Raw genomic sequence first — 13,277 nt, 5'->3', positions numbered from 1 at the left:
ATTAAGGTTTTTGGGAGGAATATAGCTTGTTAAGTCCTAGTCTTGAGAAACATTTGAGTTCATATTTAGTGGTATGATTCCCCCACACTATAATTTTCTTACTAAAAATGTTATTTGGATGAATGAGTGAAGCAATACAAAAGAAACACAGGAAAAACTTCACATAATTCCTTCAAAACTATAAACTCTCTCTTTATAAAATGTGTGTTGCAAAGACGTTCATTTAAGAAATTAATTTTTCATATGTTCCACTTGAAAAATATAAATGTTGGAGCCATACATTCTGGAAGAGTAAGATGTTTTACTATTCACATTGCAATCTTAATTTTACTTACATATAGTAAGATTTTTAAAAATTTAATGAGAACTTATAATAGATACAGTGCTTTATGTGCATTAATTTATTTAATTCCAAAACAAACATGTATAGCTGGAATTTGAATCCACATCTACTCAACCGACTAAGCTTTACATTTTCCCTGCTCCATGTTGTCGAAGTTTAGTTTTGATATAATAAATATACCGAGAAGTTATATATAAATAAAATGTTTACAATTCAAACTATGTAGTAATTATTTTAGGGGAATTCAATGTTTAAAGAAAACTATATGAATCCTTTATAAAGTAAAGAATAATTTTGTAACTCACTCTAAAATATAGCTGACATACCAGACCCACCCCAGATGGGCCATGTCATTCAAGAAGCCAAGAGAAGAGAGCAGGCAATATAGTGTCAGTGGTAGTAATAGGTGTCACACAATCAGAATCAGAGATTAGAGGAGACAGAGGTCAGACATCCCGGTGGATGCAGAGGGCTGAGAAACAGCAGGTATCAGAAGTCAATGTGTACATACGCTTAAAATCAAGGCAGGTCTAGACCTTGGCAGCTAGAGTAGCTCAGAGAAACTTTATTCTAAGACAAGTGTCTCCAGATGACTTCATCCGGAGACACTTGTGTCCCTTGCACTACTATAATACATGCCCCAGAGATGTGTGTGGTCCAAAGCTCACAGCATAAGTAGGTTCATATGGAGTGTGTAAGGAGGAGAGCCACAATGGACTTGAGTGACTGAGTATTCATTCGCTCAGTCAACTGATTTCCTGGGTGCCCACTAAGTATAAGCCACCATATTTTATTGGAATTTTATCGTATTACATGGGATAAGGGAGCATATTGGACAAAAACAAGTCTGTTGTGAAGATAGTCACTCCTTCGAAAACAACAACTAATTCTCCAGCCATGTAAGGTTTCAAGAAAGGTGCCCCTTTTGTGTGACAATTATAAAAAAAGGTTACTCTTTTCCACCTGTCAGCAAGCAAGCTCTTACTTTAAATTTCTTCTTTATCTCTTGTTCTTTCTTTTCCCTCTCCTTCTGTTCCTTTTTCTCCTGCTCTAATCTCTTCTTTTCCTCCTTTTCCCTTTTCTTCTCTCGTTCTTTGGATGCTTCTCTGTGGATAAACATTGTTAGGTTGTTTCAACAGCTGTAGGCATTGATGTGATAAGACTCACTATCCAGAGGGGTTTCTATCCACAACTGAAGATAGTATCTGAAGTCACATGAAGGTAAAAAGCCGGTGGGCGGGTGGGGGAGGGAGGTGGTCAACATTTCTGGATGTGTGATTGTTCTTAAAGCCCACAGGAGGCACACAGAGAGGATTCCTTCCAAAGGCTCTGCTTTTCCTACAGCTTGTGCAACAAGTGAAGAGACTGTTTATAAAGGCTCGCTCTCTCTCTCTCTCTCTCTCTCTCTCTCTCTCTCTCTCTCTCTCTCTCTCTCTGTCTCTGTCTCTCTCTCTCTCTCGTCCATGCACTCACAGGTACCAGAGAACACACATGGGGTCTATCTAGAGCAGGCGGCCTCAAACTACAGCCCGTGGTCCACATGCGGGTGTTTTTGCCGTTTTGTTTTTTTACTTCAAAATAAGATATGTGCAGTGTGCATAGGAATTTGTTCATAGTTTTTTTTAAACTATAGTCCGGCCCTCCAACGGTCTGAGGGACAGTGAACTGGCCCCCTGTTTAAAAAGTTTGAGGACGCCTGATCCAGAGGCAAGATTCTGGTCTCTCTTCCTGCCTATGTGGCTCAGTGGTTGAGCATCAACCTATGAACCAGGAGGTCACAGCTTGATTCCTGGTCAGGGCACATGCCTGGGTTGCAGGCCTGATCCCCAGTAGGGGGCGTGCAGGAAGCAGCAGATAAATGATTCTCTCTCATCATTGATGTTTCTCTCTCTCCCTCTCTTCACCAATAAAATTATATTAAAAATATGCTGGTCTCTCATGCAACAGCGTTTTAACAGAGTTCTCTGTGAAATCTTCAGACAATAAAAGACTCTTTAGTCCTTTGTATTAAAATAAAGGGTACCATTATATCTCAGTCATTTGAACAAAAAAGCTTTCCCTGCCTAGTGCTGAATATCCATCCATTCTCCCACCTACAAGTCATTCTATTCATCTTAGAAGAAAAATATCATGGAAAAAATGCAACTCATACATGTCTTCATATGTTTCTCCATCACTTTCTTCCTGTCAAGAAAACATGAATAAGAATTAAGTTTAGTTATTTAAAAAAGGGAGCATACACATATTTTCATAGATCAAGCACTTAGTAGAACAAACATAAATTTAAGTGTATGTACATTTGGCTTATTTAAAATAATTTTTTTCCTTTTTAGAGATAGACCATGAAAGTAAACCCCAGAAGATTTCATTTTATCTCCTGCTATATAATTCAGATGTGTAGCCAGACTTAAGTTTATGTTCAGTGCCACAGAATTCCTATGAGTCAGAGTAACAATTGGTATTTAATGTCTCAAGCATTTTAGATGAACTAAGATCATAAATGGAAAGATATCTTGTAAGAATTTTCATTTGTTAGTTTATACTAATAAAAATGAATCAAAATGATTATTAAATAATCTAGTTCCAGCAATATAATATGAGAAAGAAAAAAACTGACCTCATCTAGATTTCCAGCACCTAAACGGGTTAAAAAAAAGAATCACACTTAACATACTGTAATTAAGAAGCACTTTGATACAGAGTTATTAGATGTAATATAATATTACAGACAGTTCATAATCTAACATATGTTTTATCAAAGACATGGAAGTACAAAATAGAATATGTGGTTTAGAACCTTATTATGGCTTTTTGATACTTGTCATTTAATTATAAAATCATTTCATTGGCTTTCATAAGATAATGAAGACACCCTTCATTCTCTTTATGAAAGGCATGCACATTTGCTACAGGCTTCTCTGGAATAAAGTTATTATCAGAAAATCACAACTAGTTTTCCCTTTTTGACTTACTTGGTCCCAGCGATTTGCTTTCATGTATCAAATAAATCAAGTTAATTAGATTTTTTTAAATAAGATAACTTTTTCCCTAGACATAGGACTTTAGAGATAGGACTTCTCCAATAAAACTTATAAAGCTTAAATTATAAGGTAAAAATTAATAATTTTTACTGTATTAACATTTAATATGTTCCGTGAAGGACAGCCTGGGCTAAGTTAATAGACAATGGACAGAATAAGAGGAGGTATTTGCAATCTCTGCAACTCACATGGGATTAATATCTGGAATACAAGAAACTCCTCCTACATGTCAACCAGAAAAGGACAACAACCCCAAGAAAAAAATGGCCAAAGGATATAAACCAGCAACTTCCAGAAGAGGAAACATGAAGGCTCATAAACAAGTGAAGTACTCAGACTCAACAGTAAGCAGAGGTATGAAAACGAGGTATCATTTTATACACGTAAGACTGGAAGCAATCGGAAAGCTGAATAACACCAGGTGCTGGTGAAAGGTAGGCATCTGGGAACCTTCCTGCCCTGCTGATGGGCGTGGACACAGGTGCAGAGCTTCTGGAGAGCCCTCGGCTCCCACTCCATCAAAACGAACACGCCACAGCATAGGAGCAGCCATGCCACTGCCGGGTAAATCTATCTCCATAAGGAGTCTCTCAGGGGTCCAAATGGGGGCAAGAAGGTGCACGGAATTATTATTTGTTGTACTAGTGAGTTGGAGTGAAATGTAAAATGTGAATGCATAGGATGTATACCATAGAGTACTTAACATGCATACCATGGAGTACATACATGGAGAATGTATGCAGTAGTTAACACCAACAAATTAAATATAGTACATATAGCAGCATGGATGGGTCTTCCAAAACACAAGATGTTGAGTGAAAAAAAAAAATAAAAGAGATCAAAGTGAGCTCTAACATAGTATTCATGTAAATTGAAATGTATACACACAACAGTATGCAAAGAATATATACAGACACATACACATTAAATACATTAGACTATTTGTCTCTGGTAAGGGGAAGAGAGGAAAGAGAGCAGGTCATGGTGATAAAATGAATAAATAAATAAAACCAGAGAAGGGACTTGCATGGATCCATAATGATGATGATGCCCCATTAATAACCCTATGAGAATGATTAAACTTCTATAATATGAGGTAACAGAAGGATAAATAAAACACCTTTTTGCCCCTTACCATCAAAGTGCATGGCACCGTCTTGATTGTCTTCATTGACGGGGCTTCTGGAAACAAGAAAGAAGAAAAAGTGAAAATAGAACAAGTCGATGCTCACCTCACAATAAAAAATAAGAAAAAAATAAAAATGATTATTTTTTGATTCTTTTCTCTTTAATATCTGCTCTGATGAAAAACTTCAGAAGTCCTTAGAATAGGCTCAGCCCTATATCTATGCTGCAACTGCTGCCAAGACATGGAGCATCGGGAGGCTGAGCACAGAACTGTCCATTCACAGTGAGCACATACAGTGGGTCCATTGCTTCAGGGCAGCAATAGGCTTTTTTTGTGTTGTTAAAATAGCAGCACATCAATAATCCAATTCTGGGATTCTGAAGGCATTTGCTTGGTTTATGGTATAGAAACCCAAGAGATTTAATTCTAATCTTTGACTCCTTTCTCTTTCCCAAACTTACTCCCACCATGTGTGGCTTGGACCCCAAGGTGCTTCATTTCAAACCACTTCACTCCAACGGCTCTACACAGTTATTAATGCCTGGGCTTGGCAAATCCCTAATTATTTATGGAACATCTACATTTTCTATTTTTATTCTACAGTTGATTAGCATAGCTGGAGAAAATCGCCACTTTATTGATTCTGGATATTATAAATAATTGACATTCAATCTCGACTGTACCCTCTACACTGTTCTATAATCTAATTACACTTTCTTTCTGGTCAACCCTCTCTTGCATCTATCTCAATGGCTATTCACCACTTTCCTCTCCTCTCCCCTATAATCAGGTGATCTTGTTTCTTACTTCAGTGATAAAATAGCAACTACTGGGTAAGAACTCTCCTAAGAAAATACATTCTGTAACCCCCCTCCCCCTAAAACAAAACAAAACAAAACAAAACAAACAAAACAAAACAAACAAAACAAACAAAACAAAACACCCCTCTGGCTGTGGAAGCCACTGCTCTGCAGATGAAGTCAGGTGAGCCAATGGCAGTGCACACTAATGCGGCAAGTCTCGATCGGGAAGAATTGAAAGCATTTGTAATGAATAGAAAGGTTATAATAGTAAATTCTTACTTTTCCTTCCATTTTAGAGCCACCCCCCCAAAGAAACCCAAACCAAATCTTACATCGACTATGATGACCTTAGGAAAAGAACTGTTTAACCTTTCCTTTTCCAACCTCGGTCACTTCCCGTTATTTATTATTTCTTCTTACCTCACTTTTCCTGTCTCACTACTATTAATAACCATGTAATTTGCTTTGTGTACTAAAATATTCAACCGCAGGTTCTGTTTTCATATGAACAATTCATCATACTGTTAAAACTATAATTGAAAATTTAAAATAGCACAAAAAGCGTGTTACACTGATGTTGAACACTAATCATGAGGAAGATGCTCTTTGATGCATTTCAGTTCCTCTCGGTTGTCTGAGGAAAACAGCAGGAAATATAGCTAGCTGATTTCTGACCACTAGGTGGGGAGACAATACAATTTAAAATACGATATAACTTTGGCCTCCTCGACTTTATTTTTAAAGCTGTTTATTCTTTCTAATGTTCACCTGCCTCCAAACTTTTCCACTCTTGTGGCACCCTGACCTGAGTGAAATAATTACAAGTGACTTCTGGGGAGCAGGCAGGTGATAAAGGCCACTCTGTCTCCTGAAACCCTTCCTGAATCCCAGGGAGAGAGCTGTCTTCTTGACTTGGGCAATGCAGACCCCACCCCTGTAAGCCTCACTAGTCCATTATTTCCTTGGAAAGCCAGGCCCGCACCTGAGCACCAGTCCCACTTGCTCTAGTCCCTGGTCCCAGGAAGGCTTCCCTTTCATTGCCACTATTATTTCCCCTCTTCATGGGATCTTCATTAGTATACAAACGCTGTTCTTTCTTTTCTTTTGGTTAATCCTCACCTGATGATATTTTTTCCAGTGATTTTTAGACGGAATGGAAGGGAGGGAAGGGAAAGAGAGAGGAGAGAGAAACATCAATGTGAGAGAGACACATTGATTGGTTGCCTCCCATAGTGCTATGACCTACAAGGACCAGGGATCAAACCTGCAACCCAGGTATGTGCCCTTGATCAGAATCGAACTTGCAACCCTTCGGTGGGCGGGATGACGCTCTAACCATGTAGCCACACCAGCCAGGGCTTTTATTTCTTCCATCTTAAAAACCCCCCACAAATCTTGATTCCGTTTTCTCACTAGTTACTGCCCCATTTCTTTGCTTCCCTCTTCTTTTTTTAATGCGCTGTCTGTACTTGAGTTTTCCAGTTGCTTTCCTTTCTTGTTCTTTTAAAGCCATTTTTTCTTTCTTTATTGATTAAGGTATTACATTGCCATTTTGATTAGGCCTGTGTCCCCACTGCTCCTGAGACTTCCACCCACACTGATCTGCCTAGCACTCGCTTACTGGCCCTCGCAGCCTCGGACACAGTCAGTCACTGCTTCCTCCTGGGAACACTACCTTCTTTCTTGTGTTTTTTTTTTTTTTCTGCTTTATTGGTTGTTTCTTTCTATTCTCCTTTCCTGATTTTTTCTTCTCCCAGGACTCAGGGCTTGTTCCTTCTCTCTAGTTATCCTCACTTCCTTAGGAATCTTAACAGTCTTGTGACTTTAAGTGTGGAATATGTGCCTCTGACTCTCAAATGTATATTTTTAAACCATAACTCTCTCTCAAACTCATCACTCTTATACCCAATTGCCTCCTCCGCGTCTCCACTCGGATGTTTAAGAGACACCTCAAGCTTTGCATAGCCACGCCCTCCTACCTCCTGCACCCCAAACTTGCTCCCCTGCAGCCTCTCCCATTTCAGTTGATGGAAACATCATCCTCAGAGTTGCTCAGGCCAAAAACCTGGGAGCCATCTTCCATCCTCATTTCCTTTCACATTCCGAATCCAAATTGTTTCAAAATATATTCAGAATCTGCACACCACCCTCGTTAGACGCCCCTCTATGTCTTGCCTGCGTTTCTGCAATATCTGCCTAAGTGCTCTCCCTGCTTCCACATTCATCTACTGTCTCATTTCCCTTGCTCTACTCCAGCCCGTTACCTCCTTCCTAGTCTTTGAACATTCCAGGCCTTTGTTCTGTTTTCTCCACTTAGAACTGTTCTTCTACAGGTGTCTGCATGTCTAACTCCCTCACCTTGCTAACTTTAAAGTGTACCTTCCAAGAAGGGAGCCACCTTCACATCTGTTGAAAGTTGCAACACACTGACCCCACTCCCACTCTTGCACGCCACCACCCAACCCTGCGCTATTTTCCCCCAGAGCATTCAATGTTTCCTAACATACGACAGTATATCCTTTACCTGTTTGTTATTTTTACTCCTTTGCTCCCTTGCCCCTGTTTCAGGTAGGCAGGGGTCTTTGTTTTATTCACTACTTCCTGAACTCTTATTACAAAGGCATAAAGTAGTGGCTTAAACAGTAATTGTTGAGTGAATGTAAAATAATCTATTAGCTCTTGACTCTGAGGGTGGCCATTGATTGGAGATGGGAGGAATGGCATTTGCAGGCCAGCAGAGGGGGCACCAGGGAGACACCAGGTGTGTGTTTTGAAGGGTGGTGGTGTGGAGAAAAGTACAGAAACACCCATATTTTAAAATTATACTTAAAGAGTTTTCCATCAATTTCCCTCTCACATTAAATGTAAAATTTTGAGCCAGACTATCAAGACCCATTTTGCTTTCATTTCCTCTCTGTGTCTTATCTAGCTTCCTCTACTAGGGGGAAAGTTTCTAACCCAGATATTTCTTCATTTTGGAATTTACTTGAGCTCTCTGATGACAGCTTAGAAGTTCTCACTATATAAAAGTATTATGTTATAGATGTCCTTTAGCATTCATTTCCTCTATTCTCTCCATCTGACAATCAACTTTGAGAAGCTCCAATTACATAGGGTGTCCCAAAAAATGGATACACACACTTTGAAAAATTATAAAGGCAGTATTTACTAACATATATTTCATTTTCAAAATTGAGCTATTTTGGGGCGACACCCTGTAGTTGATCTAGGCAATATAACATCCAAGACTCTTATTCCTCTCCATCTTTCTTCTGAGAGTAAGTATTTTGTGAAGTTGTCAACTCTTAAATTAATCAGACTTTCTAATTAGAAGTCCTTAATAAGATGGAAACAAGGGTAAGGTAAAGTTGATTACAATTGGTGGCTTTTGCTGTCATTTTCATCAAATAAGAACTAGAGCCTGGCTGATCAGCAGGTCCTTTTCAACTTTGCAAGAATTCCCTGCAAAGCTGGGAAACTAACCAGCATCTTTAAGAAATAGCCGTACAGGTTACCAGGCTGTTTATAAAGTCCTTTCTTCCTTCTACAACATTTTACTCCCCACCCCATCATTGTGGATTCCAGGGAGTAGGTTAGCACAGCAGGCCCACAACTGCTATTTTTAGAAGAATCTGCTACCAACGTTGGCCCTTGGCTTGTATCTGGAAACACAGCTTCTAAAGAATTCCCTCCACTGATAAGAAAAGCTGCCTGGCGGTAAGAGTGCTTTGATGAACACTGTGATTAGGATGAACGGCTGCTTCTTTTCTAGAAGTCTGGCATTTTGGTCGTTGCTAGGTAGCAGGTGCCTATATGACCAGCTTTCAATCAAAACCTGTCTCTGCTAGGCTTTCTGAGGAAGCAGCATCACACGTGCATTGCATTTTCATAGCTGAAGGACCTTCTCAATGTGTCTGTTCTCGGCCCTAGAACTGAGGCCTGCTATGATAAACCTGAGCCATCAGCACTATCTATGGTTAGCCCTGTGAGTCCTTTCGGTAAACCATCAAACATATGGGGGGACTTGGGGACCTCCAAACAGCAGGAATAGTGCCAAATACTCTTTCTTTTCACATTTCTTTGATCGAGCTATTATGTACCAGTCTTCATGTCTTGTAAATGTTCAGGAATTCATGCTCAAGCTATTTCATACAACCTCTCATTGGAATTACACAGGACCCAGAAGCCTGGCTGAAGCCAGGAGCTGGGATAGGGTCACATCATAAAATTCAAAAGTACTACTAGTAAGTTCAGATCAAGTGGGTTAATCTATCAAAGTAGAAAAGAAATTAAGAAAAGGACACAGGATGAATACATATGAAAGGAAAGTAATTACACGGAAATCACATATCGAAGAACACATATTAATTAGTTATTTTAATTAAACTAATATTTATTTAGCATTTATATGTTAGTAGGCAGATGGCTTGCATTCTTATTTGGTAGCTGGATATCATGGGGTTTTAGAGACTTAAATTAGAATTTATAAACTTAACTGTTTGGAAGGGTATTCAGTTCATCTGAACGTACGTCATTGGCCATAGAGAAGGTAATAGTCATTTATCTGCTCTAACACCTTCTGGTGACTGCCTTTGAATCTTCCCAAAGCATAATAAAGTGAAACATATTGGAGGCTACCCATGACTAGCATGTTTCCAACCCCCACTCTAAATTGTAATCATCAACATTTAAAGAAAGCTGTCAATCAGATATTATTACTAACAGGCTCTATTATACGGATTATGGATATTAAGACTTTAATTGCAAAGAACATCAATCTGGTAGGGGATTGAAGTGAAGGAAAAGCAAACTGCAGCTCAATATTACTTACTTGTGGAAAAGGGGAATCATGGAAAGCAATTCTCTAGAAGAATGAGAAGATCTAGCCTCACTTGCCATAAAGATCCATGCTTGCCACAGTCTGAATACTTCAAATAAAAAACCCTACAACATTTCATTCTACTCCAATCTTCCACTTGATTTTTCCTCGACCAGCTATTCTGGTAAATCACAGATAAAGAGTCCATGCATAGCCACCCATGTAGTTCTGAAATTTCTAAAATGTACCCTCTAAGAAAATTTAAGCTTGAATAAAAGTTTCCTAGGTTTTAAAAACAGCCCAAAAACTGAATGATGAGAGAAAACTTGTTTTACTTTGGACTCAGACTGACATTGGCTCAAGTTTCTGCTCTATTCTTGTGTGACCTTGGAGAAGCTATTTAGCTTCTGTAGCATTCGGTTTCCTCATCTGTGAAATGATGATAACACGAGTAATTCATTACAATTATAAGGATTATATATGTAAAATGCATAGCACATCATAGGCTGTCAGTAAAATTTGGTAGTAGTGGTGGGGCTGATGGTGATGATGGTGGTGGTGTTGGTGATGATGGGGAAAGAGATGGTGGTGGTGCTGACCTGAAAAATGCTTCAGAACTTTAAAAAAGGCAGTAGACATTTTCTTCTGATGAATGCTTAAGAGAAAAAACCACCGTAAAAGCAGGTAAATAAGAGTTGCTCAAGGGTCTGGAGGTATGAGAGCAGCTGCTTAGACATTCTTTTTCCCTGTTAGCTGTCCACCTTTGTGTCCCCAGCATTTTACCACGGAACCCTCAGCATTCAGCCAAGCACAGTTTGGAAATCTATGGCAAGAGACTGACAAAGAAATGACAAGATAACCTTTTACTTACTTTAGATCTAAAGGAGGTTTAATGTTTCTGGGAGGTAGACTTGGGACTGGTGGTTGTGTTGGGTGAGAAGCTGGCAATGGCGGTTGGCTGGCCGGATGGGGTGGTGGAGGTGGTGGTAGGGAGGCTGTTGAGTAAGGCGTTTGGCCTTTGCTGGTACCTAAGAGGTAAAACAAACAATACCATGAATTAAGACAAGTCTTCAAGATACAAGAACTGGTTATTCCAAGTATGCAGAATTGAGAGTTTTAAACATAAAAATGTAAGAAATGCATCCTAAGTTGAATTAATGCTTCAAAGAGTCTAATATTCCAAGTATTATGGGACATGGCATTTTTAATGTCCCATTTCTTTTATTTTTTCAGCCTTAATGATGTATAATTGACAAGTAAAATTGTAAGATGTTTAAGTGTACAACATGATAACTTTGTACACCTATATATTGTTTAAGAACCCCCCACCCCCATGGAGTTAATGAACACATGTAGATGAAACTTAAAAGTGTGTTGCTTCTGTAGATATTACATTGTGAACGGGATAAAACATTGAGGAAACATTTTCCCAGGATTTGAAAACTGTTACACAACTCAGCAAAGTAGTCACTCAATCACTGGTAAGTGAGTGAAGGTCTGACATATATCTTTGTTGTTTGACATTTGTCTTGTTAACATAAGTGAAAATATTAATCAACATTCAAGTTAGAGCTACACTCCTTCATTAACTGCAACCATAGGTTGGTTACAGATGTAAAAATTAACAATGGGCTATATGGAATTTTCAACAAAAAGTACTGTATATTTTATTATCAGTATTTTGTGTGTTATATATCCTTTATATCAATACAATTTATTACATGTATGTATGTAGACATAACACACATACACATGTTTTTTTCCTGGAGAATTGTTCCACATTTGCCAGCATACCATTGCTTATTTCTATAAACTGTCTAGGTTCCATTGGCTAAATAATGAATCAAATCACTTGTCTCTGTATCTCCAGCCTTGGCTTCGACCCTCGTCCTCTTTGCCAGTCCCCGATTCACTTTCTGATTTCATACCTTATGCTTAGGAATTATGCACGTTGCCTGGTTTTCCTAAATGCAGAGTTTGTATTTCGTGTCCTTTTTGCTTTGGGGCAATTTTTTGAAAGGCAAAGGGGGTGGCCTCTTGAAAAACATTTTGTTTTAGTTTCACATGTCTAAGCATTAGTGAGGTCACTTTTTTCATCTTTAAAACCATTTTTCATTTTAATGGCATTATCTATTCAAATCCTTTGCCTATTTTAAAAATAGTATTTGCTTTTCTTTATTGGTTCATAAAACCTCTTTATTAAGGATCTTAATTGTTTTGCTTCTTACGTGGACAAACTAGAGAGAATAATGTGGCTGCTTGGCCCCTGCCTCTGCCTGTCCATAACAAACAAACAAACAAACAAACACAAAATAAAAAAAAACAAAGACAACCCCAAACCTTGCCACAAACAATCAAATCTTCAAAGTCTTCAAAACCTTTAAAGAAAATGTAGTACTTAACTGTAAATTTCCTTAATGGTCAATGGCAGGCTTTTCAATGACATATTATACAAAAAGCGTCCTAATTCCTTTTAGATATTCCCACCTCTTTCCAAAGTTTCTCACTTGTGGTAATTGTTAAGAACATTGCCCTCTCTCCTCACTATCCCAGTCCTCTTCTTGGAGCTCTAAGCTTGCTCAGGCCCTGCGCTTCTGACTAGGGACACCCCAGCCAGCGCAATCCTCCCAGCAGGAGCTCATCTCTTTGGCAGCTGTTTCGGGGGAGTTGAGGTAGGGAAAAGTAGTTCCCTTATAAATCAGGTATATAAAAATTCCTAACTGATGATATTTTTATTAGAAATAGTATATCAATTTCATTTTTGTCATAAGTTCAATATTTTGATATGTAGGATTTACTGTCTTTTCTCTACATCTAAATCAATAAATAAATTCTTTTACATATAAAATCTATCACTTAGAATTACATTTAGAGAGATCTTTCCCACGCTGAGAACATATAATTATTCGCCTTCTTTTTTCTTTGACTTCTCTAGTATGTATGTATGCATTTACATTTAACTTTTTAAAACTATTAGTAATTTATTTTGGAGTAAGGCCTGAGATCAGGATTTATTTTTATGGTTTTTATTGTTATTGTTGTTCTTAAATCATTTATCAAATGCCCCTGCCCTATTTATCTAATAAGCTATTACTTGCTGATTTGAAATGCCTCTTTTTATTATGGAATAAACATTTATCAT

The 13,277-nt window shown here is 38.3% G+C and overlaps 1 protein-coding gene across 1 annotated transcript in view; it reads right to left on the bottom strand.

Annotated features, from left to right (window-relative positions):
• FYB1 (FYN binding protein 1) overlaps nt 1–13,277 on the bottom strand; it is a 79,140-nt gene that overhangs the window by 29,711 nt on the left and 36,152 nt on the right. The window contains exons 2-6 of the mRNA XM_054715306.1: nt 11,007–11,163; nt 4,520–4,566; nt 2,961–2,980; nt 2,496–2,527; nt 1,329–1,449 (exon numbers count right to left, since the gene is read on the bottom strand). Coding sequence (XP_054571281.1) covers nt 1,329–1,449; nt 2,496–2,527; nt 2,961–2,980; nt 4,520–4,566; nt 11,007–11,163 — 377 coding nt within the window. The remainder of the gene's footprint in view (nt 1–1,328; nt 1,450–2,495; nt 2,528–2,960; nt 2,981–4,519; nt 4,567–11,006; nt 11,164–13,277) is intronic.

The sequence above is a fragment of the Eptesicus fuscus genome, chromosome 4, assembly GCF_027574615.1.
Source record: "Eptesicus fuscus isolate TK198812 chromosome 4, DD_ASM_mEF_20220401, whole genome shotgun sequence".
Lineage (NCBI taxonomy): Eukaryota > Metazoa > Chordata > Mammalia > Chiroptera > Vespertilionidae > Eptesicus > Eptesicus fuscus.
The sequence above is the reverse complement of the archived record's forward strand: the minus strand, read 5'-3'. Positions and strand labels throughout refer to the sequence as shown.